The sequence below is a fragment of the Argiope bruennichi genome, chromosome 5, assembly GCF_947563725.1.
Source record: "Argiope bruennichi chromosome 5, qqArgBrue1.1, whole genome shotgun sequence".
Taxonomy (NCBI): domain Eukaryota; kingdom Metazoa; phylum Arthropoda; class Arachnida; order Araneae; family Araneidae; genus Argiope; species Argiope bruennichi.
The window spans coordinates 76,179,838-76,205,669 of NC_079155.1; the positions used below are offsets into that span (position 1 = coordinate 76,179,838).

At 30.7% G+C, this 25,832-nt stretch overlaps 1 protein-coding gene across 6 annotated transcripts in view; it reads left to right on the forward strand.

The window, feature by feature from the left end:
• The window catches only part of LOC129968852 (FERM domain-containing protein 4A-like), a 199,842-nt gene that overhangs the window by 77,949 nt on the left and 96,061 nt on the right, over positions 1 to 25,832 (forward strand). The window contains exon 1 of one of the 6 annotated variants that reach the window (XM_056083148.1): positions 19,755 to 21,189. The exons of the other annotated variants lie outside the window; for them this stretch is intronic. Coding sequence (XP_055939123.1) covers positions 21,145 to 21,189 — 45 coding nt within the window. The 5' untranslated portion in view covers positions 19,755 to 21,144. Of the gene's footprint in view, positions 1 to 19,754; positions 21,190 to 25,832 lie in introns of those variants that run through there. 6 annotated transcript variants of the gene reach the window in all.

A 25,832-nucleotide genomic window follows, 5' to 3' on the forward strand; every position in this document is an offset into this window, starting at 1 on the left:
GAATATTTCCTTATTTTTATTCAAATGAAAATCCATTAAATACTTGACTTGTCTATGCATTCGGAGTAATTTTAATATTGAATTATAATCGTTATGAATGGTTTATTTTTTGCTTACAACTATCGAAATTCGATAAATCGATGCACGAATGGCATTCGGGCAAAACAGTTAAGCGGTTAATATTATTTTACATCTTTAGTTGCTATTTTCTCAAATTTAATCTTTGATAGAATTTTCTTACTCCTCTTAAATTAAAATCTAATGCCTATTTTTTGTTCAGATTTGGTATAATGATTTCTCAATATGTTCTGCAGGTGCTGAGCTAGAGAATAAGTAATTTATTCATTTAGAAATATTTTATATTTGTTTTAATGCTCCACAATCTGAAAAAAAATTGAAAATTTCGTATTATTTATCAGTCCAGCCCTAATATTTAAAAAATGGATAGATATACAGTTTAATTTTTAGTTCAGGAATTAGATAATATATTTCTTAAGATATTTGCAAAATTTTAAGCAATTCATTTGATAAACCTCTAAACTAGAATATTTTTGCTTTATACCTTTTTTTAGCCAAAAAAAGCCCCCGCTTTTCTCTTTAAACCTTTGACAATTAATTAATGTATTTTGGTTTCATAGATATTTTTTCAATCTCTCTCTCTCTCTCTTTTTTTGAAATATTTAAAAATTTAACTATTTTCGAACGTTTTCAAGAAATCTATCCTGAATGTAGTCACATATCTTAAAAGCTTTACTTAGGTATTTTTTTTTAATAAAAAAGTTAAACAAAATTATAATAACATTTTTAATTATGTTTATACGTAACCATTAAATATTTTTTCTGATATTTGGAACAATTAATATTTTATTACAACTTTATAAATATTATTTGTTATCTTTCTCTTAATCTTAAATTTCATTTCCGTTTTTCTAGATTTATCTGATATATAGTAGAATTAAAATATAATAGTTGAATATTTTTTTTTATCCTTATGGATTTTCTAATTATGTCCGAACTGAAAAATTTAATTTGTTCATTTTTTCATTCCGTTTTGTAAAAGGGGAAAAACCCTAACAAATTTAATTTTTTTAAAAATTGGTATTCAGATTACTGGAACATTCTTTTCTTGGTAAATTGAATACAAAGTTTCTATCTTTTCTATCATCAAGAACCGTAAAACCTGTTTCCAAAGCAACCATCTGTTTTCATTGCATTCTGAAAAAATATGTCCATTCCCGCCTCCTTACTCTCTGTCCACAATCCCCAAATAGAGTTTATTTGACGCCTTTTGATATTTATAGTGCTGTCTGGATCGTGGCGGGAATTTTCAACACCTTGGCATCCATCGCATCCATTCCGCGAACTAGACAAATATTCTAATCCCGTGGCCATAAAGAACCAAGAATTTAGGCGTCTCACTTGTCATATTTGGGGTTGTTGAGTTGTCCAGTAAATGGTCCAAGATATTTGTCTGAGATAAGAGGAGATTTTCTGATATTTAGGCTGAGCATGTATCTTCCTACGGAGAATAGACCCGAATCCGGTTGCTGAAAAGTATGTCTTTTGTGAGTTTTCTGACAAAAGAATTAGTGTTAAGTCCTCGAGGCTGCAGGTTTTAGGATAACAGGACAAACTTAATAAGATAGGCTATTCTTTGTTCTTTCAAAGGAGATTTATCTGGAATATAGTTTCTTAGTATGTTATTTTTATTTTAACGTTTATAAAGTAAAAATATTATAGTTGACAAAAAATTTACCATATATAATTTAGGAAAACTCCCATTTTAGACCTCATTGAGTTCTATAACACTTATTAGAGAATTATTATTTTTTAGCAGTCTATCCGAGTGTGAATTTAATAAATATCGAATGAACTAATGTGGACAAATGAAATTAGGTTTGCGGTTTTTACATCAAATTTCTATCAAATCTTGGATGATCATATGGAGTCCATATCGAATTCACATTCACATCATATCGAATTCACATGCACAATGAAATTAGGTTTGTGGTTTTTACATCAAATTTCTATCAAATCTTGGATGATCATATGGAGTCCATATCGAATTCACATTCACATCATATCGAATTCACATGCACAATGAAATTAGGTTTGTGGTTTTTACATCAAATTTCTATCAAATCTTGGATGATCATATGGAGTCCATATCGAATTCACATTCACATCATATCGAATTCACATGCACAATGAAATTAGGTTTGCGGTTTTTACATCAAATTTCTATCAAATCTCGGATGATCATATGGAGTGAGTCCATATCGAATTCACATTCACATCATATCGAATTCACATGCACAATGAAATTAGGTTTGTGGTTTTTACATAAAATTTCTATCAAATCTTTGATGATCATACGAGTCCATATCGAATTCACATGCACAATGAAATTAGGTTTGCGGTTTTTACATCAAATTTCTATCAAATCTTGGATGATCATATGGAGTACATATCGAATTCACATTCACATCATATCGAATTCACATGCACAATGAAATTATGTTCGCGGTTTTTACATCAAATTTCTATCAAATCTTGGATGATCATATGGAGTGCATATCGAATTCATATTCACATCATATCGAATTCACATGCGCAATCAAATTAGGTTTGCGGTTTTTGCATCAAATTTCTATTAAATCTTGGATGATCATATGGAGTCCATATCGAATTCACATTCACATCATATCGAATTCACATGCACAATGAAATTAGGTTTGCGGTTTTTACATCAAATTTCTATCAAATCTTGGATGATCATATGGAGTCCATATCGAATTCATATTCACATCATATTGAATTCACATGCACATCATATCGAATTCATATCAAATATCACATCATAGCGGATTCACATGCACATGGAGGGATTGAGAGCATCCGTGGGAATATTCTCATCAACTTTATGTGCATGTGAATTCGATAATTCAAAAACAATGAGTTATTTTGCTAAAATATGCCTAATAGATTTATTTTTACTGGAATTGTAGATCTTCATCACAGTTTAGACAAAATTTATATACGTATTAATTACCTGCAGATCTATTTTTGTGTGTCAACGTGACATCTTAGAAATTAAATAAACTAATTAGATAAAATTTTGGACATGATCTTTAAACCAGATTTAGAGATTGGACCCGATAGATTAGACATTAAAAATACATTTTAATTGCTATAATGCCCAATAAAATACAAAATATGTCGTCTTGTTCAAGTAGACAAAAAAGTCGTTTTGGACACATTCTCGTTTTTAATATAATGTATATATGCTATTATATTATTTGATATAAATCATTACAGACTGCGTTCCTGTAAAAAAAGCATGCATAATTTCCTAAATATCAGATTCGTTTGACTAGTATTGCCAAATTTAGCAGTTAGGTATTTCTTGTCTAGTTGGTGCTTACTCAGAAAAGGGATTCAAAAAATTTTATATAGTTTTTGGATAAAAAATTATCAAAATTTTGATGTTCCTAGATGATTTCGGTACATATAATAACACGATAACATTTCTTACACAGTTTAAAACACAAAAAATTGGCTTTCAAGTAATACCTGTTTTATTCCTGTATTATTTTTATTATATTTTTCTTTTATTTTTAAAATGTTAAAAGTATTTTAATTATAGTGCCTTAAAAAATATATCTAAGTATATTATGTACGTTTTCATAATTTTAGTTACTGCTCGTTATACACGTAACACATTGTGTCGATATTAAAGACATTTTTTTATGCCTACTTTATATATGCTCTACTTAAAAAGTAAAATTTTAAAAATAATATGAAAATGGAAGTATCATACCTAATACATTACCATGCTACAATGTTTCAGATTAAAGTTTGAGTCTTATAATTTTGAATTTTTTTTTTATTTTTGATTGTGGTTGTTTTCATAAGAATGGCTGTACCTTTTAATAAAATGCTATTTTATTTATTAAAAATTTGTTGAGTTGCAAAAATTATTGGAATTCTGTGTTGCACTTCCAAAAAGATCATCTTTATTGAAGGACATGCAATATTTTCTCGAATCCACTCAAATGTGTTAATTTGTTTTCAGTCAATTATTTTTCTCACATTCAGTCAACATCCACTCAGATTCGTTGCTTCTATTTCTCTGGCCTTGAGTTTTAATTTCTAACTTTCCAAAGAATGATCACAGTTTTCAGATAATTTTAATTAAGTTTTTACTAACAAGACAGAGGAATTCGTTTAAAGTAACAAGCCATCCAAGTTAAATGAATTTATGTAAACATGAACTCAAGTGGTATTTCCGTCATCTTTCTGAAGGAAACAGTAATTATGAAGAAATAATAATTATTTCCTTCTAAGCAAATTTCCTCGTCGACATCGAATATTTTCTTGGAATAAACGGCGTTCGTTCTTTTCTTTCTGCGCGACTGTAAGGATCGTTTGTTTTTCTGTGATTAGCTATTACGTCATCGGTCGATTCATGAGTAAAACTTTTTTTTGACTGCTTTGGCATCTCCTCTCAAAAAAATGTCGAGGTCGCTGGTTTGTTTTGCATTCTTGACAGCTTTTTCGTCACTAAAATCAATCAGTCTGCAGAAAAGTTTGATGCGTGAGCAATTTGTTTCTTGGTTACTTTTTGACCTTTATAAGAGGAATTTTATTTGTCACTTACCAATCATAAAAGAGGATGGATGCAATAAAACTTTTGACGTTCATAGGAAAATGTGGCGTGTTTAGCTGTTGAAGGGACAAATATATAATTCTTTTAATTAGTAGTTAAACTAGCTGTCATTTAAATATCTGTCATTAAAATAATTGTCCTCTGTCTGTTCTAATGATAAATAAAAGTGTATGTACATTTATTATTTGTGTATGTTTTGGTTGTTGCTTAACTGGATGTTCTAATCTCTTTTATTTATTATATATTTGCTTTATCATAGAATACAGTTAAACTTCGTTTAACGAGGATAATTCGTTTCCAAATCTTACTCAAAACGCGAAACACCTCTTTAAGTAAAACAATCTTTTCCCATGGAAATATCCATGTAAAATAAGGCAATGCGTTCCATTCTTTAAAAAAAATTATAATAATATATTTATTTATAAATTACGCTTTCTGTCATAAGAAAACTGTTTAGAAATTTATAATAATATACTTATTTATAAATTACGCTTTCTGTCATAAGAAAATTGTTTAACGACAATGCGCTTCAAAATATAGTGAAAATGAGGCACTGCATTATCGTTAAATGAATTTGTAGAGCGCATAGTTACTGTCCTATGAGGATGATAGTACTCGGTGTACAATGCAATAGTTGTTCATTCTTTCATCATCTCCTTTATTTCCCTGGAAGGTTGTTGTTCTGTTGAGCCTATCATTTTTTTCTCTCCTGACGAAATCTCCTTCGCAGCTTGTTACTGTGACACAGAATGCAGCTCTATAAGTTTTTCGGTAGCTCTTGTAACATTCTTTCACCAGTTCATCAATGTTATTGCTATCCAACAATCCCATAATCTTAGTCGACACCATCTCGTTAATTAAGGCTTCGCTGACACTTGCTAAAACTCCTCGAATTTGCGTTCGATAATGCTATTGTGGTGAATAGCATATAAGCCAGTAACAGCGCTTCTACCCGAACAGCTGTTTTAGTAAAATGGTTTAGTTACTGGATTGCTAACCACAACTATCCTAGCGCATTCACCTATCGCTTCACTATCCAGCCGAAAATTTTTCTATGTAAATATAAGGGTTCTTCTCTTCAAACAAGCACATAAGATCGACAAATACTGACAGTGTTTCTCGTCAGTCGTTCTGCGAAACGTCGCTCGTTAAGAGAGTCACTTTTTTACATTTTGTTTTGCGTTTTGTGAATCACTCACTCAATGAGAAGTGCTCGTTAAGTGAGTTTTGAATGTATTTAAAATATGATTATTATTTTTAATTCCTTCTTTATATTTATGCTATAATTACCATAACAAATTTTAGATATTGTGTTACAAACAAAATGACAAATTTTGTTTTATCGTGTTGCAAATAAAAACACATTTCTGACGGGATTCTTTATTATAAATAAGCTTTTTTATGATCCGGATGATTTATCCAAAGTAATTGAAATAAGAATTTTGTGAATTTATTTGAATTAGGCTTTTGATATCCTTGCGAATTTCTTTTCGTTTTTATTCTATATTCATTTAGAGCTATAATTTTAATTTATTTGCTCCGCCTTAAAAATAAAATTTGTAAGAAACATTAATATGACTAATCAAACAATCGATCCAATTTAAAAAAAAAAACTAAACGTTAACTGATAAAATAAATATCATGTAATATTGAACTAATAATTTTAAAACATTTGAATAAACGTCTCTGTCGTTGGCAGATAATGAATTAAAGTCAATTTTTAACACATTTTAAAGTATGCTTCCATAGATAATGTTTGCTCTTTATTTACCCTTATTGCATTAGTGTCAAGCTGTGAATCATAAAATTCAATTATGGTGACAGATTTTAACTCTGCGTTTTAAAGAATCGCCATTATAAATTGAATTACTGTTGACAGAGTTTTTTGTAACTGTCACGAATAACAACATCTGTTACTTTTTAATTTATTTATCTCTAGAATAAGACAAGTTTTGAAAGATTTATGAAAGGAACGACCTAATTTCGTTATTCTAATTGTTAGTTAATGCACTTTGAAATATCTATGCTGAAATATATAAAATATGAATGAATATAAATATTACCATTTCCGGTAGTTTCGAATTGATTAATAAAAGTGTCGATTTTATCAAAGTTTACATTTTTCTTTCTTTTTTAAATTAAAATATTTATCGTCATTCGAATTTCCTGACATAGAAAGAATTGCATTAACTCATAATTGTAAAGGCTTTCTGATCTATAGTCTGGACAGTTTAAAAGCATGGGCACTCGATTCGGAGGCAGATGCAAAAGAATTGCAAAATAAATAATTAAAAACTAGCTGCCTTTGGTGACAAGTGCTCCTACCATATTAAAAGCATTAATGTCATCTAACTTTCATGAAATATAATTTGTCAGACCAAATGAAAATATCTTAAATTATACTTGCATAGTATATGTATTAGCATAATATATGTATAGCTATTTTACATCCATAGTATATGATTAGCTATGGATGCAAAATAGCTAATAAAATTGACGAAATCGTCACAGTTGTTGTGGTGAGAAGCTGCATCAAAATTTTAGTTTGTGATATTTGTCCAAAACGCTTGCCGGTGGTGACATAGGGGACTACTGATGACATATGTAAGGATAACGAGTTCACAAATGAAATAAAAATTGCCGTAATCAATACAATGCTTGGAACTGGGGTTTTCTGGGATTTTTTTAAAAAAATTTCCCAATGAAAATTTATACCGAAGTGGTATTTTTGAGATTCCTCTCGAAAATGAGAGGCACCATCGAACAGTGGTATTATATCTAGAAGTCTCATCTCTTCTAATGATAATGATGAATGTGTGTTTGCGTTTTTGTATATTTTTGCTTCTGTATTTGTAGCTGTTGGCGCTCTACAAATTAGATTGCTGAGTTACAGTTTAGCATATATATATTTTTTGGATGGTGGGAATGCGCACATCGGAACTTTAATAATTTTTTTAAATTCTCATCTTAATTAATTGAAAATTAAGCTAAAGTCTGAGGATTTTTTTATCGTAACTTTGGAGAATACTATTGTAAAAAATAGTTTTTACACCATTTCAAAGTTCAAAAAATCATCTTTTTAATGATAACAATTTAAAAATCCTTCAAACTTTTCTTAATTTTTTGCATTTTTTTAAAAAAATGTTCTTTGACTAATTTCCAAAAATGGATTGCTTTGTAGACCTGAAATTCAAATCGTTTTCATTATCTCTTAAAATATTTAATCGTGTGATTTTCTTCCATTTTTGACAGCTAAAAAGGAAGGATTCTATTTAATATCTGTGTAGCTTACAAAACAAAAAAAAAAGTAAAGTTACGATACTACGAAGTTTAGAAAATGATGAAACGGGCAATCAAGTTTTTGAAAGCGCTATAATGTTATGCGACTGCCCATTTGATAGATTTGTCTACACAATGAATAGAAAATATGTTTGACTAAAAATTCTTTCAGAAATCTAACTTTTCCGCAAGTATGTTGAAAGATAAATTATTTGTGCAATGTAAACTATTTACTGGCAAAGATACTACCAATATTCTGTGCTCGAATATTTTAAAGTGAAACACTTCATTGTTTTTTCCCTTTAAAATGCCTTGCTGTCGTTCTAGGAACAGAATATCATTTTCATCAAACATTGGCAAGTTTTTTTTTCTTGGAGAATATGAACCCATCCTTAGCTCTGCAGAACCTTTTACATTTTTCAAAACTTTAATTAATTTTACAATCGAAATATGTCGTATTATTTTGTGAAGTTATGGTTTGTCTGACTTTTTATGCGATATTATATATTATTTTAAGACCCTCCCCCTTGTATATTGAATTTTATGCGTTTCTGTTATTACTTTTTTATTTTACCATGGTGGTTACGTAAGGTTGGCTACCTCCGACCGATAACGGGACACATCTTCTACAGCAGTGGTTGTGTACATTACGTTAGTAATAGTCCTTAAGATTCAATCATAGTTTCTACCTATTCTGTATTGACTCTCCGATCTTTACGTATGCCTGCAGAAACCCAGAATGAGGATTTTAAATTGGCTATACAACCCATTTTCTATATACCTATAATAAAGTTCAATGTGTGTGTGTGTGTGTGTGTTGGCGCTCTACAGGCCAGACCGTTTGACCTACAGCTACCAAATTTGGTACATGTATACCTTGGAGGTTGGAAATGTGCACCTGGGGTTCCTTTTTTGAATTTTTAATTAGAATTTTAATTATTAATTAAAAACTAACTTTCCCGCCAAAAAGTCTTTTCATTTTCCCTACCGCCAAATGAGTAAGGCTTCAGTTTTTTTTTCTCAACTGAAACCTTCATTTTAAGTAAAACAGAATATCAAACAATGTAATAAAATCATGCTTCCTACGATGAATAAAATGAATGAATTGTATGAAACATATTCATCATGGGAAAAACAGGCTGAATTTTTATAATCTGCGTAATCTTTCTTGATCACAACAATTTTGAAAAAAGAATCAAGATGAAATATTAGTAGTGCAGAGGTAACATATGAGTTGGCTAAAAAAATGTGAAGAGACTGAAGTCCACTCATTTTAAATTTTTGTATTTCTTTTTGATAACAGTTACATTGGGCGATTTATTAAGGAATATTTTAAGCTAAGGAAAAATTCGCAAGAATAATACGCTTCTGAGTATCCGGCTGGCGATTATCTGACTTCCGAACTATCCGGCCTAGTTTTCTTTTATCGCAATTAAATGAAGAAAGCAAAGCATTGCATTAGTAGCATTTCCAAAGCATTGGAAGCGGGCGTCTTTTATGATCGTCCTATATGCCTTGAGCAAAGTAGTAGTTGTGACAGGAAAAGAGCAGCGTTCTGTTGGTTATTCAGTGTTCCATCACTATGTAACGGACCTCAATTGTTGCCGTTGTTCTTGATTGTAACTGCACAGTACATACAATATTCGTAAATTGTTCTTGGGGTATGCTTAATGTTTTTTTTTAAGTGCAACACAATTGAAGATTCCAAACCGAAAAAAAGTTGTAGTGACTATGGAAAAGAAATTACACTCTATACACCGACTAGACTCTAGTGTAATCGCAAAAATATAATTTTGGATCTAGGAGTTGGGAAAAATACAGTGGGGGACTGATAAAAAAATAGGACACAAATTGAAAGTGTCGTGCTATATAGACTGGTGGAGTGGAATAAAAATAAGAAAAACTATTCACATTCTACGTGGCTTGAGATAAATGGAGAGTTTAGTACTCAATAAGAAGTGAGAAAATATGTATTATAATAGTGTATTTTGATATAAAAACTTTGTCTTCTGATATTGATGGGTAAAGAAATAAGTTCATAGAAATCCAGTCAATCCGGTTTTTTTTAGAATATTCGGCCTACCCTTCCACCACATTAGCCGGATATTCGATTGTGTACTATATTTGACTAATACAGAAAGAAAAGGCTTATGTTTATGAAATTTGTGGAACTTCTTTTATGCCATCTGGTGGCACCGGTGCCCGAGAGATGACCAAACAAACAATCACCTGCAAGAAGCAATAACAAGCTCTCCGAGCGAATTAAAAAAAAATTCTTAGTCAGAGTACAGACTTTCATAAATTCAGGAATGGGCTTTAGTTTCTGGGATAAGATTCTAGCAAAAACACACATAATCATTTTGATATTTATATATGTGTTTTCTATCTACTGAATTTTTGTGTTTCTAAACTTGTTAAAATATTAAAACATAACGGAGTGTCAAGAGTTGCTTTAGCCTTAGAAACCACACACACACACAAAAGATGTATTATTCTTATTACATACAAATAGATATATCGAAAAATTATATTGTTAATTTTTTGATGGCTTTATTTTTCTATTTGTGTTGTTGAAATTATATTGTTAATTTTTTTTACGAATGAATCGGATTTTTCTTAAAAGATTATGATAGATAGTTGATCGGCTGATGAAAATTTTTGAATTGATTATGTACATTAGCCTATCTCCCACTTCATACAAATAAAATAATTGTGAAGAATAAAATTGAATAGAATAAATGTGGAATTGAAGCAATCCACATTTTGTCACATGTGGGGCATTTCATTTTTGCTTTTCCTTGCCTAAGACAAATTGCAGTATCATTTCTGTTTTGATTATTCACTGCCATTCTGTAATATTCCTTTCTGCATTACTTCAGATGACAAAATGAAATCGGAAAAACAAGTTTCATATTTCAAAATCAGCCATTTTCTCCTTTTAGTTTAGTTTCAAAAGAAAAAAGAATGTCTCATTCTGTCGAGAAATTCTATTTTTGTTCCATAAAAATAATCGAACAGCGCGCTCTTTTCCACGACAAGCCCTCGACTGTTCTTTGTGTGGGTGGGTGTGGGAGGGGAACGGTTTTAGGGTGGCTGAGTTTATCGATAAAAGAAGCATTATCGTCTGCTCATTTTCCAGCGGATGCTTTGATCCACCCCTTATTTCTGCTGAGTGTTACTCGCCTGTCGGTTTCAGAGAGCTTTTAGAGCTTTTTTTAAGAAAAATAATTAAAGATCTTTTGTAGTTATCTCTTCGTGTTTTGACTTTCCATATGTTCATGGCTTAGGATAATAATAGATGCATTATTGTTGAAGTGACCATTTTTTCCCCATCTCCTATAAAAGTGTGAACTGTGAGCATTGAATGTTTCGTACGTTTGTGGATATTATGTTTAAATGGGAAAATTTCAGCAGTAGCTAATTCCTGCTTTTAATAGATTGGTCCATATTCATACAAAGAAAACGATTGCAAATATGTTAACCCTTCTTTGCATGATTTTTTTTTTGTGTGAAATAAATTAGGGTGATTATAATTCATGCTCTAGTTTAAAGGGAAAATATTTAAAAAAAAATCTTCGTGTAAATATATAATATAAAATAATTAAAAACAGTGATGGAAATATCCATCATCATGCAAATTTACAAGTTAAGCTCAGTATAAAATCTTCAATGTCCCTCTTTCTACATTTCACCGCTCATTTTCGCTTTTATTAGCAAATTAGTTATAAAAAATATTCAAGAAATCGCTCTTCCAGCCACAATAAAGAATGGAATGACAATTTCAAACCCGTTATAATGATTGTGGCAGTTTTTTGATAGCTTATTACGCAATAGTAGAGAAAAAAATGTCAACATAAAACTAATTTACAGTACACCTGTTTTGACTACAATTTTTTTTCACTAAATGTTATGATGGAAATTTCCACCATCATGCAAAGACGGGTTAAAAATTATTTGGTTTAACTGTCTGGAGTATCTATGTTAATCACTTTTCACCATACCTTCCTGCAGGTAGATTATCTGTTATAAGTTCTATCTTTCTTATAAAAAAACGGTATATATGGATTGGGCTCTTGTTTTAATATTAAAAAAAAGTCTAATCAGTACTTTCAATTTGATTTGGATTACTCTAGTAAGTCCTTGGTTTAGGTTAGTCTTTCACTCTGCTAGTTGGTTGTCGATTATGGTTAAATACTTTTGATTTTGTTGAATTTAATGCTGTTGGTATAGTTTTATCAAAAATTAGTCACTTTTCAACGACAACTTGGATTAGGAATAATGATTTAATTTAATTTCGGTTAAACCTTCTGTACATAGATTGATGTTCATAATTTACATCATTAAGTATGTTTAAGAATCAAATTCTAAAAAAATTTAAATCCATGTTATTTTAGTAATATTATTCCCTTTCTATTTGTCGTGTATATAAATCTTCCTGATGGATTTATACTGTAATATAATATTATTTAAAATATGGTTATTCGGTTCATCTATCTTCTAGTTTTCGCGACTCTATCTTCTTCCTTTCTATCCGCCTTTGGCGACCAGCTGGATCGTCGGGGATATTGAATATATTTAGTTTGAACTAAATCGTTTAGATATAACTTCATATCCATGAGTAACCTCAAAGCGTATTATTTTAATTGTCTTGCATATGTTCATTATGTTCATGAGCTTTTCTAATGGACAGCAGTTCCATGACGTCATAATGCTGTGAAACCTTATGTGTGCTTTTCATCTATTTTCTAAATTTCGCGGTATTGTAATTTCAGTTTTTTACTAGCCTCGTAAGTTACACGGATATTAAACAGAATCCTTCGTCTTTAGTTTTCAATAAGCTCACACGATTAAATATTTGGTGAAACATTGAAAACTATTTCAGTTTCTGTTGTTAGAAATTAAACAAATAATTTTTTTAAAAAATTGCCAAAATTCGAGAAAAAAATGAAAAACTACTACTATTATTGAATATATATATATATATATATATATATATGTAATGATATTTTAAACTTTTAATTTCAATTTAATTAATTTCCAAGATGTTATCTTAATTTAGCCCATAGTAACTTCATTCTAAAATATTCTCTTATTTCGTGATCCAATTCCATTTTCTCTACTTAATTAATTCAAGATAAGCTCTATAAAACTGCTGAATCGGCTAAACGCCGATACTTTCACACGCTCGGCGTGAAGGAGTAAAAAATGTCCAGTAAGCACATTCTTTCTTAAAAGATCCCTTGTTTCCCTTACATGTGATTGACATGCGTCAGAAATCCCTATCAGAATCTTAATAATATATTAGCACTGTGGAGAAATATTTTCCCTATCAAAATCTAAGGTTATATAAGAGGAGGGATAATTTATTTCGCCCTTCTTCCCCACTACTGGCTTTTGTACTGCGCTGTGTCGGACGCACAATGTCCGCGTCTTTGCTTGTAAATAATTATGCTTTTCCGATGGATTAAAAAGAATTTAAGAATGTAAAAAGTCTCTTCACTGTCTTCAAACTGCAACCTGCTTCACAACAAATAATGTTACATATATATATCTTTTTAAATTTGGTAATGATTTATTTTGTACAATTATATTTTCAGAAGTTATCGCAGAAAAACTTCAAAATTGAGCTTTATTTTTAATTAATTAAAATTTCGAAAATGTCATTCCGATGTGCATATCCTTTCCTGCAGGTTATGTATGCTATTTGGTAGCTGTTGATCAAAGAATTTATGCTGTAGAAAACCAACACACTCATACATTTATTTTTAGTATTAGTATTGATTTTTTTTAATTACTGCTATATTTGTTCCTATTTGAAGTCATTTTATGAGGCGAAGTTTCGATTCTAACACTCACTTCAGGATAAAGTGTACGTTTTCAGAGTATCAGCTTAAAAATTGAGGCATTGGGGGGGGGGGGGTATACTAAGTTCTAGTCTTAGAGGGTCACCATGAGGACAAAGCAGTAGTGCATCTTTGTTGCTTTTAAAAGTGAATCGTAAAGAGGGCGCAAAAAAAAAATTGTGCTATGGTTCTCTAGCTAAATTTCATGACTGAGTATGGGTAAAAAAATCATATTATGGGCCGTTGCTACATTATTATGGGCCTTAATAAGGATACATCTGTTATCCTTACTAAGATACTCATCGCAGTTGTCATGTGAATTGGAGTATAATCATAAATTGGCTTCTTCGACCCGCCCTGAACCACTAGGAAAAATCTGAATGAACGGATTGCCCGAGATGGCAACACTGACGGAAACTATGGTTGAGTCCTAATGGCCATCATCGACCACGTTACAACCATTCCCGAGTGAAACGCGTCCCATCATCTATAAGAAGTATTTTTTTTACCATTTCTGTACCCACTTGGGTAGCGAGAACCAACCACCATATCGGAAGCTTCTCATTCTCTTTTCTGAGGTGCCCTTCAGTGAGAGTGAAACGGAATGTATTTTGGCTTATAAGTTCTGCTCCTTGATGACTCCCATATATTCTTCATTTAATTCTTCTTATAGTTCATTTTTATCATGAACATGACCTAATGTTAACTGAACAATACATTTGCTTGCGCTTGTGACAGTACATTGCCGAGCCGAGGATTGAGAGGACTGAAGCTTTAACTGATCTTCCTGTTGTGGAAACATAAGATCTGTCAAATTGGTAATCACGCCCTTAATCAAAAAAGTTATTTTCTGTTTATTTATATTCGAAAAAAATGGCATTTAGCAACGTCTGGGTTCACTTATCTGTGCTGTTAACCTAACGAACTTAAGCAGCGATGTTGCCTTGATACGAATGTCTGTAACTTTAAAAAATATTCTTAGAAGGGGAAGATAAAATTTCCATACGCAGACTAAACTTTGAAAATTCTGACTTGGCAATTCACTCAACGTATCGAACCTAAGTATTTTGATTTCACAGCTGCGGTGAGTTTCTAATGATTTTGAAGACTCAAAGATCATTTGCCAAAAGGCATGAAAAGAATAAAAAATAGGGCAAGAAAGGCTTGTTTTATTATATTAAATATTATTATATCATTAACATTAAAATAAGTTTTAATTATTTTGTTTTGACGTAAAAAAATACTGCAAAACATTCGATATAAGTATGTCTTGTATATCGTAACTTGTGACTTCAGACTGGATCTAGCTAGTGGTGGTCACTCAGCCCAGAAATGATGTCCATAGTGGTCTGCTGGTACGGTCTCTCGGGATTAGAGGAACTTTGGTTCGAAATCAGCTTCCACCAAAAATCCGTCTCATATATGGATCTGATGTACATTAAATATGAAATCAAGTATCATTCTGCTGGTTTGACACTGGAGTTTATATAGGTGAATGTTGTCCTGGAAAGACCTTTATAGCATTCCATATAAACTGTGACTGTTTTTGTTGCAAAAATATTAGACTAGTTCGTACTCATTGTGTACAAACACCATAAAAAGTAACCAAAGGATACTAAAAATTAAAATATAAGATAAATATTCAGTGCAAAATGGTTTGATCAGCTGATAAAATGGTTTTCAGGTTATAACTTTAATAAAATAATTTTGAATTATAATTCAATATTATAAAATTTCAGTATGTTTAGTATTCTATGCTGTATTGAGCAGAAAATTGTATTTACAATAACCATGTCTTAAATTTTAAATTTTTTGTTCTAAATTTTTACAAATTTGCTTTTGAATAAATACAAGAAAAACCTCCTTTTGTGAAAAAAAATATTTGTGAAGAAATAGGTGCTTTTTCTTTGTAAAAGTTTGTAGCAGTTTATATGAAATTGTGACTATTCATTCGAAATATTGTAATTTATTTTCAGAATTAACTAAAATCTAGCATCTTTTATGATGCGCAATATTAATTCGATATAGCGAATATATCACTTGAATAAAACTTGTATCGCTTGTACTTTCCGGTTACGATATTTTCGTTTTTAAATAGTTAAAATTCTCCTCTGAGAACACTTTTAGAATTATAACAAATATGATTTCAAAAAAAAAAAAAAAAGGAAAACCAGCAAATAATGCTATACAATGTTCGATAACGAATATGCATAAAGAATATCGTTACATATAATAACTGAATAAATATGTAAAAAAAAAAAAGAAATGGAGTAATTTATTTGATGATATATTTCTTTAAAAAAATAAGCTATTTTAAGATAAACAGTCATTAATTCTAAAAGTAATTTTGAGTGCTTTACAACAACAAGGGCAAGATAATTAATGCCCTTGTTTTTTTTTTTTATATTTATTGATAAGTCAAAGTGAAAAAAATAATTTAACGAATAAAATTCTCTATGATAAAAAAAGTTTTTTTTGTGTGAATTTCATTAAAGAAATAAGAAAAAAATAACAATAATATAATTGCATTAAGCATTTATATTCCATCTATTTTTAAATATGTGATTTAACTATCATGAATTGATTAACATTAATTAAAGTCACGAATTCTAAAAGTAAATAAAAGCGCTTGAAACTGTAAGATAACGATTTTCCTCGTTTCTAATTTTTTAATATTTCCAGGTAAGTTTAACTGCAGGGCAAAAAACGAATAAACTGATCGAATTATAAAACGAATAAACTGATTTATGACAAAAAAAAATGGGAGGAGGTTTGTAAATTTGACTAAAAAAATAATGACCATGTTGTAATTGCAATATTTATTCATTTGTTCTTTAATATATGACTTAATTAACATAAATTGATTATCCTTTAAGTAAAATCAAGTTTCACTAACTTCAATACGTTATCTTGTGTACTTAAATCCAATGGCATATATAAACAAGAAAATCACAGTTCTTCGCTCTTTCTACGAACTGGCTTTATCCACATAACCACTGGCACAGTCATATTTATTTTCTTTTTCATAAAGCATAAACTGCGGTTAACCATGTGCAACCTTCACTAATTGTTCCCAAAACAAAACCATCCACCTGACCTGTTGCCGTTACGGATGAAAAGCGTCGGTTGTCATGACGACGGCGTTGTGCTGAAAAGTTATGAAGGGCAAGGTCCCGCCAAACAACGAGGTACGCCCACAGAAATAGTCCCGAAAGAACTGTAGGTGGCATGATGGAAATTAGTTACATCTCTCATTCGACTTTCAGGAACAAGAGTGAGAGGTTGTGTATTGAATTTCGCTCATCTGCTGTGCTATTGTTTGTTGTGACTGCTACTCCTTGTGTTACTCGAGCAGAATGGATGTGTTGTGCCGTGATTCTGGGATTCGAAGAGTGCGATAGTGAAGAGTTTTTCAACGTTTGCCAATGATGCATATGGATAACATTGTTCTTGTTGGAATTTAAATTTTTTTTTCGCCGTTTCCTTTGATATTATATTGCGCTGTCATCAGCTGCTGCATTATCATTTGGTTTCTAGTGTTTTTCGTTTACCTGCTGAACTTTTTTAAGGAAAACAATACTTGAGTTTCATGTTTATTTAGGACTTACAGTGCAATCATTTTAATTACTTATATTTCGGTTCATGTTCGTTTCATTGCTATTTCCATCTCTTCCGCTTATTTCCATTTTTGTTATCATTTTATAGAATAAAAATTTCTTGTTTGATAATCAGGTGCTTTTATGAAGAAGAAAAAATGATAAAAGGCAGTAAAGATATGTGTGGGAAAAGATTTTGCTAAAATACCATCTTTGTTAACTGTTTGATTATGTGTGATGAGGTTGTTATGAATGCTATAAACCATTGGATAATCTAGAAAAATATCTTGTATAGAAGAAATAAGAAGAAAAAAAAATTAGAAAGACGAAGAATTTAAAAAGAAATTAGAAAGACGAAGAATTTAAAACGAAATTAGAAAGACGAAGAATTTAAAAAGAAACTAGAAAGACGGAGAATTTAAAAAGAAACTAGAAAAACGAAGAATTTAAAAAAATTAGAAAGAAGAAGAATTTTAAAAGAAATTAAAAAAGACCAGAATTACAAAAAAAAAAAAAAAATAGAAAAAGAATTGGAAAGTGATTCAAAAAGAAAACGAATTTAGAAAAAGATTAGGAAAGAAAATAGATTTAGAAAAAGATTAGACGAAAAAGAATGTATAAAAAATTATTTTAAAAAAAGGAATTTAAAAAAAGGTCAGGGAAAACAGTTTATTGAGAAATGCGAAATTCGAATTGAGAAATAACGTAAAGAAAAGGAAAAGAAATCGTATATTTGATGAAATTAAATTATCTTACATGTGCTGATATAAGATACTGTTTTAATACTAAAATTATATCTAAGAATAATCAGACGATTAATGATGATTCCTTTGTTATAGCCTGTAATAAAAATATTTTGTAATTAACAGGACGTTATTAATAAAATAAATACTTTACGTTTGTGAGTTAAATCGGCAAAAATTTTGCCATTGAAGAAAACTAAATATCCAGTGCTCTAAAATAAATGAGAATTCGCTGAAAAGTCAACGACTTCTTCCAATTTCTTTGCATGGCTTGGAGGATACCATATTCATCATTATGATGGTAGCGAAGCGAACATCTCCTTAAATCTTAATTATCCTCAAGAATTAATAAAAAGTTGCAATGAAAGAAAAATCTGCATGAATCATGCAAATGAAAAGATGGAAAAATTAGTTCCAAGCCTAGCTAACTCATTGATTCAAATCTGTCGGGTGGGTGTAAATGATTTTTAAAAATAGATTCATTGCCTATCATCTTACCCCTGCTGTTAAAAAAAAATCACCACTTGCGTGTGTGTGTTCTGGGAAAGCGCGCTTCATCTTATCTTGTTTCATAAACCATCCATTTAAAAGGCGGGATGCACACTTGAGTTGACACCGAAGATGAGTTCCCTCCCCTCTTTTTGCTGACCTCATTCGTTCATTCAAGTGAATGAGTGAATGTCTCCTCATCTCTTAGTTGGTTAAACAACGGCGTGCTGTGAGGAGTTAGAACGTGACTTATTGAAACCGACTGCAGCACGTTCGGTGTGTGTGTGTGCGTGTTTGTGTAGGCTGGACCTGCTCAAGATACTGTGGTGTTTATTTTATAAGTGAGACTTTTTCAGGTTTAGAAATTAAAAAAAAAAACGGTGATGTAATTATAGATTTTGTGTGTATCTTATAATGAAATAATAATGACTGATTAATTTTTAATTAAAGAGGAAAGTGTGTAATAAAGATTGGTCGATAAATGCATTTACTTTAGATAAAATTTTATGGCTGAAGTGATTTTTCGTGCAGGTTTTTGATTTTTGATGATAAGCAGACAAGAATTGTTGAATGATATAGAAAATATTGTGATAAATTTGGATTACAACCGAAACAATTAAACACATTCATAATCGAATATTGTGCCGGATATTGCCTTGCCGGATATTGTGCATTTTAAAATATATCTTATATGTTTGTCTTCGAGAACTTTGAAAATTATGTTGAATTTTCAAAATACTTCAGTGGAGATCATATGAAAGTAAGCAATCATAAAGTGTTCGTTTGGATTTTGATGTGTGAACTAAGATATACTCTTGTGTAAGTGATATTTTAGTTGTTTTGAATTCAGTGTCTTGCCGAATATTGTGCATTTTAAAATATATCTTGTATATTTGTCTCTTCAAAAGCTTTGAAAAATCAGTTGATTATAGAATATATTTTAGTGAAGATCTTATGAAAGTAAGCAATCATAAAGTGCTCATTCTGATTTTGATGTGTGAACTAAGTGATATTTATGATCAAGGTAAATTAATTATATATTTTCCTATTATCTAACGACAGCACTATTTATTTGCAAGTGTATTTTTTTTTTCATTTGTATATTAGTTGTTGATAGGAGATTTATCTATTCTTCTAATAAGAACAGTCGGATATTGAAATTTTGGGTGATACAAAGCTCTCAACTCATTTCATAAGAAAAATTATTTATTACTGATTTAATTTCCCAATTATCAGTTTACCCAAAAGGCGCAAAGCCTGTAGGCAGACTATTGAATTAAAAATTAAAATTATCATAAAAAACGAAGCGCATGGTAAAACGTCTATTAGCCTAACGTTTTCAAAAGTATATGAGTACATGGAACCTATTTCCATTAAAAATGAAATTTTCCTAAAGGCAAGAAATTAGTATTCTGTCGAAGAACAGGAAATCATTTCAATAAAAAAAAAATCATTGCATCTAGTCGATGAAGAGGAAATTTTCCCGAAGAATTTTTCCCACAAAAAAGTGATTGGAATATATCCCATTCAAGCTGTTACGAATATTGTAAATATCTGTCAAACAACCAGCCTTATCTAATCTGCTTCGATGATGTCATGAGCATTTTGTCTTGGAATGCAAGCATCCGTGCATAGCGAATGCCCGTAAAATAACGTATTTCGAATCAAAGTAAACAAACTGGCGAAGGACTCTGAACCCTGAGATAAGTCAGTTTCCTCAAATGTTTTGCATCAGCTGCTGGAATTCATCTCTGGAATGTCAACAAGACGAGACCGTTTAGAGTTCTCGTCGTGCAGCTGCGAAAAGACTAACTTCTCAGCTGTGTGTATATTATCGTGTTTGCTGAAGTGAATGGTGATATACTAGTAGGTCTGTTTTATCTTTTGAGAGTAAAGTGGAAACAATTCAGCGGAAGTGGAATTATGTTTTCTTCGTTTTCTGTTGCACGTGAGAGGACTGCTTTTCTCTGAGTGGAAGTTTTTTTTTTTTGTCCTCCTGTGATTGAATTTTGTTTATGTAAACAAATTCTATGAGAAGAAGTTATTCTGTTTTTTTTTCGTGTGAATTTTGTGAGAACACGCCAATTTCCGCAATTTAAAGAATTGAAATTCAAATTAGGTTTTTATTAAGATTTAATTATTGAGACATTTCTAGAATCGTTCTTAGAAAACGAGTGCAAGGGAAATATTCCATGAGGAATCAAAACAAGTGTGTTTTAGAATATCCAATACTTTAAATGTATCTTATGATTCTGTTTTTTCATTTTACCGCTTGCAATTTGAAATAGTTGAATGATCTTGTATATTTTTGTGGACATTATTACACCGTCCGTATTTAGTCAAAGAAGTTCATCAGATGATTTGAACTGCCAAACGCTTGGCATTTTTTGAACTACCAGCGAAAAGCATCACATTTGTTTTGAGCGGTCCTTTACAGTGACCGTGCAAGCATGTGGACCCTAGTGACCTATGTCCTGCGGCCTTGTTGTAGCCGGTACCTCGCGTAAGGTTGAGGTCATTTCACCATGGGATCGGATAGACTATACAGGGAAGTTATCGGCAGGCTGAAGGTAAGTGTTTTGTTATTTTTGTTTATATCAGATGTTTAGGTAGTAGCATCGCGAGTTTGACCTTGGAAGGATGCTCGCTTTGAATCTCTCCCAATTGGAATACAATTCGAATTACTTTGTTTATTTAAAATATGAATGACTTTTTTTCGAATATGGGGCCCTTTTTTAAAACCTTTTTTTGGTTGAAATAAATCGAATCGATAATTATTTAGAAAACGATTTTATGAGAGGGAAAAATATTTTTAATTTTTATTATGAAACAATCTTACTTTGTAAAGCTTCAAGCTATGTGATGCTGTCATGTATGAATATCATAACTGCTGTTCTTTTATTTATTTATTTTTCTTGAAAAGTTAATTATATCTAATAACTATCTTTGTTTAGTATGATGGATATATGGAGATATCTTTCTCACATTTTTAATAAAATGTTTGGTGTTGATTAATATGGTCATTAGAAGTATAATATTTCATTCCAATGTAATGTTTAAGCTGTTTTATCAAACATGGAAGCAAAATGCAGATGGAAAAAATTTCCCATTCATTACGGGTGTTTCATTAAACCATTCGTTTTAGAAAGAAAATACTCGCAATGAAAACCAATTTTCTTAAATATAAAATCAGCCTGAAAAAAATTTGTTGTAAACATATTGAAGTGAAAAATAATTGAAAGGATTTGGTTAATGTAACAATCAAAGATTAAATTAATGTATAGAATATGTCTACCTATTTATTTGCATGTATATAAATTGAATATTAATAATCATATTATCTAAAAATTAATTTGAGTATTTAATATTTATGCTTAACAGATGTTAATTTTTTTAGAAAAGCAACATTTAGTGACACTTCTTCATTAAGTAATTTAAAAATTGATATTCATTTGTTATTTACTAAACATTTTTACATTTGAGCTTTAAATAATTGATCAATAAAAAAAACATTGTTATTTTTGAATAAATTAATCTTGAACTGATTAACTTGTATAGTGAACAACAACATTTAAAACTTCTAAAGAATTTTACTCGAGAAAGTGATAGATAGTTTCAAAGAGAAAAAATGGCAGTAACATATTTCTGCTGTTTTTAACCTTCCACATCAAATCAACATAAAGGTGTTTGAATCCAGAAAATATAGGGAGTGCTCTGTTCTCACATAGACAATGAATATATTATAAATTTTTTTGGAATCTTAACTTTATGCTACTATGTTTCCAAGCGTTTTCTATTAATTAATTAATTAAACTCTGTTTGAACTTTTAATTTCTCGATTAAAATGCCATAAGTCTATAAAATTTATTTGAAACCACTTATGTATTTCTAACGATCAAATTGGCATTATTTTTTTCTGCAATTTATTTACATTAATTTCAAATAGAGGCTGTGAACCCTAATAGAACCTTGTGTTGGAGTCAGGGCTTCAGAGTCAGAAGATCGCTAATTTGTTATTCAGTGTAATTAAGCATCGAGCATGAATGTGATCTAGCTTATTGTTAAATTTGACATCGCGAATCATAAGCCTTCATATTTGTATTAATGTAAATTGAGAGAATGGAATATTGAGTCTCGTATTATTTATCTGCAATTAATATAATTATTACGTGCGCCCGTAGTACTTTACATAGAATTTTGAAAACTTTTATTGAATTCAGATTGTTTCGTATGGATAATGCAAGTGTAATGAAATTTAGAATTTTTAACATTCGATATTGTTTTTTTTTTAAATTTAAGATTGAATATTGACCTGCATTAACATCATTAGTATTTGCACATTGATCTGCATTAGCATCATTTGTATTTGCACATTGATCTGCATTAGCGTCATTTGTATTTTCACGTTGATCTGCATTAGCGTCATTTGTGTTTGCACATTGATCTGCATTTGCATTATTTGTATTTTCACATTGATCTGCATTAGCATTATTTGTATTTTTACAATATTTGAATTAATTTTCGACATCTTAGTAACTAATGAAATTATTAGTTTCTAAACTAATTAACTTTATTTCTTCATTAAATTGTTTTGTATTTAATCAGTTCAATCGATTGTTAGTTTTAAAAAAGAAATGCAATTTTTATTTTCTTGTATATTTTATATGCGTTTATATAATATTACGTAATTGATACCAAAAATGATATGCAGATGGAATGGAAGGAAGTCGCTTTTTGTTTGTCTTACTTTTGCTAAATATTTATCTAGGTTTCCTATAATTAGTTAAAAGAAATGCAGGATTATACCTCTAACCAAACGAATGAGAGCGAGAACTAGTAGTTAACAGTAAAGAAAAAAACTAAATAGAAGACAAGATATTTCAAGAATCCTGGTTTTCCATCACTTGTCGAAAGTTTCTTTACCCAGACAAATTTCCATGTCTTACTCCACCATAACCTTCCTTTGCCCCATCGTAATCTGCTGTTCGGCAAGTTGAGCCATCCAACTTCATTGTCTAATCTTGGTCCTCCCCCACCGAGACCATTTGCTTCAGAAAATACAAAAGAAAAGTCTACCCTGCTCTCCATCTCCGTGGAAAGAAGTTTATCCCTTATTGTTCTTCTGGTACTTTCACTGTGTTTTCGAGCGCTCCGAAAGAACTTGGAAAAAGTAAAACGGGGATCTCAGCTGTTCTAGGATGGGCAGAATGCCAGGGCTTGCTCTACCTGGAATAAGACTCGCGTTTGATACTATTTCGTTTTTTTCCCCTCTAAGAAATCGCCTCCCTCCCTCGAAAACTCTCCCAAGATTCGCTTTTTGCCAGCTTCTCGAATCCGTTATTCAGAAAACGTGACCCCAGCATATTTCTTCTGGAATTGGAAGGAAAAGGAGAAATCGCTGGAGCGTGCAGGATGAGTTAAAATTGACGAGTTTGCTTTTTTTTTTTTTTCGGTACTCTTCTTCCTTAAAATTCAACGTCCCCTCTGTTTGGAAGTCTTGTGTATCTTGTATATTGCACTGTAAAATCTTTTTAGGCTCGCTGGAAACTAACTTGGAATAAATCTGGGAGAACTACTGAAAATAATAAAGAGAATTTTGTTTACAAAATCAGATAAGGCAACCCACGTAGAATTACTCAAACATTTCGTTTTACTTAACTAGATTTTCTTAGCTTTAATCTAATAGAATCTGGAACCTTGACCCTGACATTTCAAGGCGCTTCCTGGGGGAAGTTGCGAGGAATATAGGCAAAATTCAAGTATATGTATTTACTGATCCTCAATGGAACCAATTTGGAATAATGCTTCCGTGATCGATGTTCAGTAGAGTAAATCTGTGTTTTTCTAGGAGTAGGGGGGGGGGAGGAGTATATGGGAGGAGTGCGCTTGAAACATTTATGTGTTTATATTGCTTTTTAAACTGAAATATCTCGAGTGGTCAAAAGAATCTTATTGTGTTTTTTGCTACTTACCCTATGTTTTGATTCCCTCCGGTGGAGAAAAGGGGAAATTCTGTTCCCCTAACCAGATGTATTCGAGACGCCGACGTGGCGACATGTACATACTCTCTCTCCCGTCTTTTGTGTTGTGATGTGTTTGTGTGGTAGCTTAGAAATGTCCGTGTCTATATATGTGTGAAAATAAAACCTATGAAAGTTTCAACTCCTGCTTCGTCATTAATGGTATTGTCATGCACTGACTGAACACCCTGGATGCTAGAAGACTTTTTAAAAATAACGTCGAAATTTGGGCACAAAATCAGAGTAGTATAGAATTATTCAAATATTTCGATTTATTTAAGGTGATCAGATTTTCTGGTCTATAACCCGAGGGCTATGTAAATTACATCAATATTCAGGGACATTGTCTTTCAAGAAAAGTAAGAAAAATTAGCAAAATGCAAAAATATAAAAAAGATAAAATTTAATCAAATTAAACGAAAATCCAGAAACGAAGAAGCAATTGACTGCTCCAGTAATTATTAAAAATTAGAAAGAAGCAAAAAAAAAAAAGCTTATTCATCACATTCCTTTACCCACTAATGAACAGATCGATCGACTATGGCTTATCAAAATATATATTTACATTTTTAGAGATAAAACCATTTGTCAAATTTTATCTGTCTGACTCCTTTGCATTTTTGATTCATATTTTCACGTACTCTCTGACGTGAACTTTCCCCATGAACTATTTCGTCAGAAATGTGATTTTTTTATGCAGTCTTAGTTTTAAAAAATGTGTACCAAATTTCACCCAGCCATCCTGTTTTTTTTAAATTTTATTTATCGTACTCAAAAGCACCTGCAAAATGCATTTTTGGAGTTATCGTGTAGACAGACATATAGACAGTCAGACATAACTTCAAAAATATGTTTATCTAATTCGGGGAGGTATGAAACGTGAAGATTTGTCACAATTTCGAGTTAGAATTTTTTGACTATTTTAACTTTGTATGCAAGAAAATAAAAAGAAATCAAAATTGCAAGATTAAATGGCATGAAATTTTCAATTAATGATTTTCATTGATTTCAAATATAGAACGTTTACAACAAGTTAAAAGAATATTTTTGTAATGAGTCACAATTTTTTTTATATTTAACTTTTTAATTTTTTATTATTATTATAACAGTTATTATTTTGTGTGATGATGGGCTTTTTTTTCGAAATAATAATTATTAAACAATATTTTGGAAAATTTTCTGAGTTTTTCGAA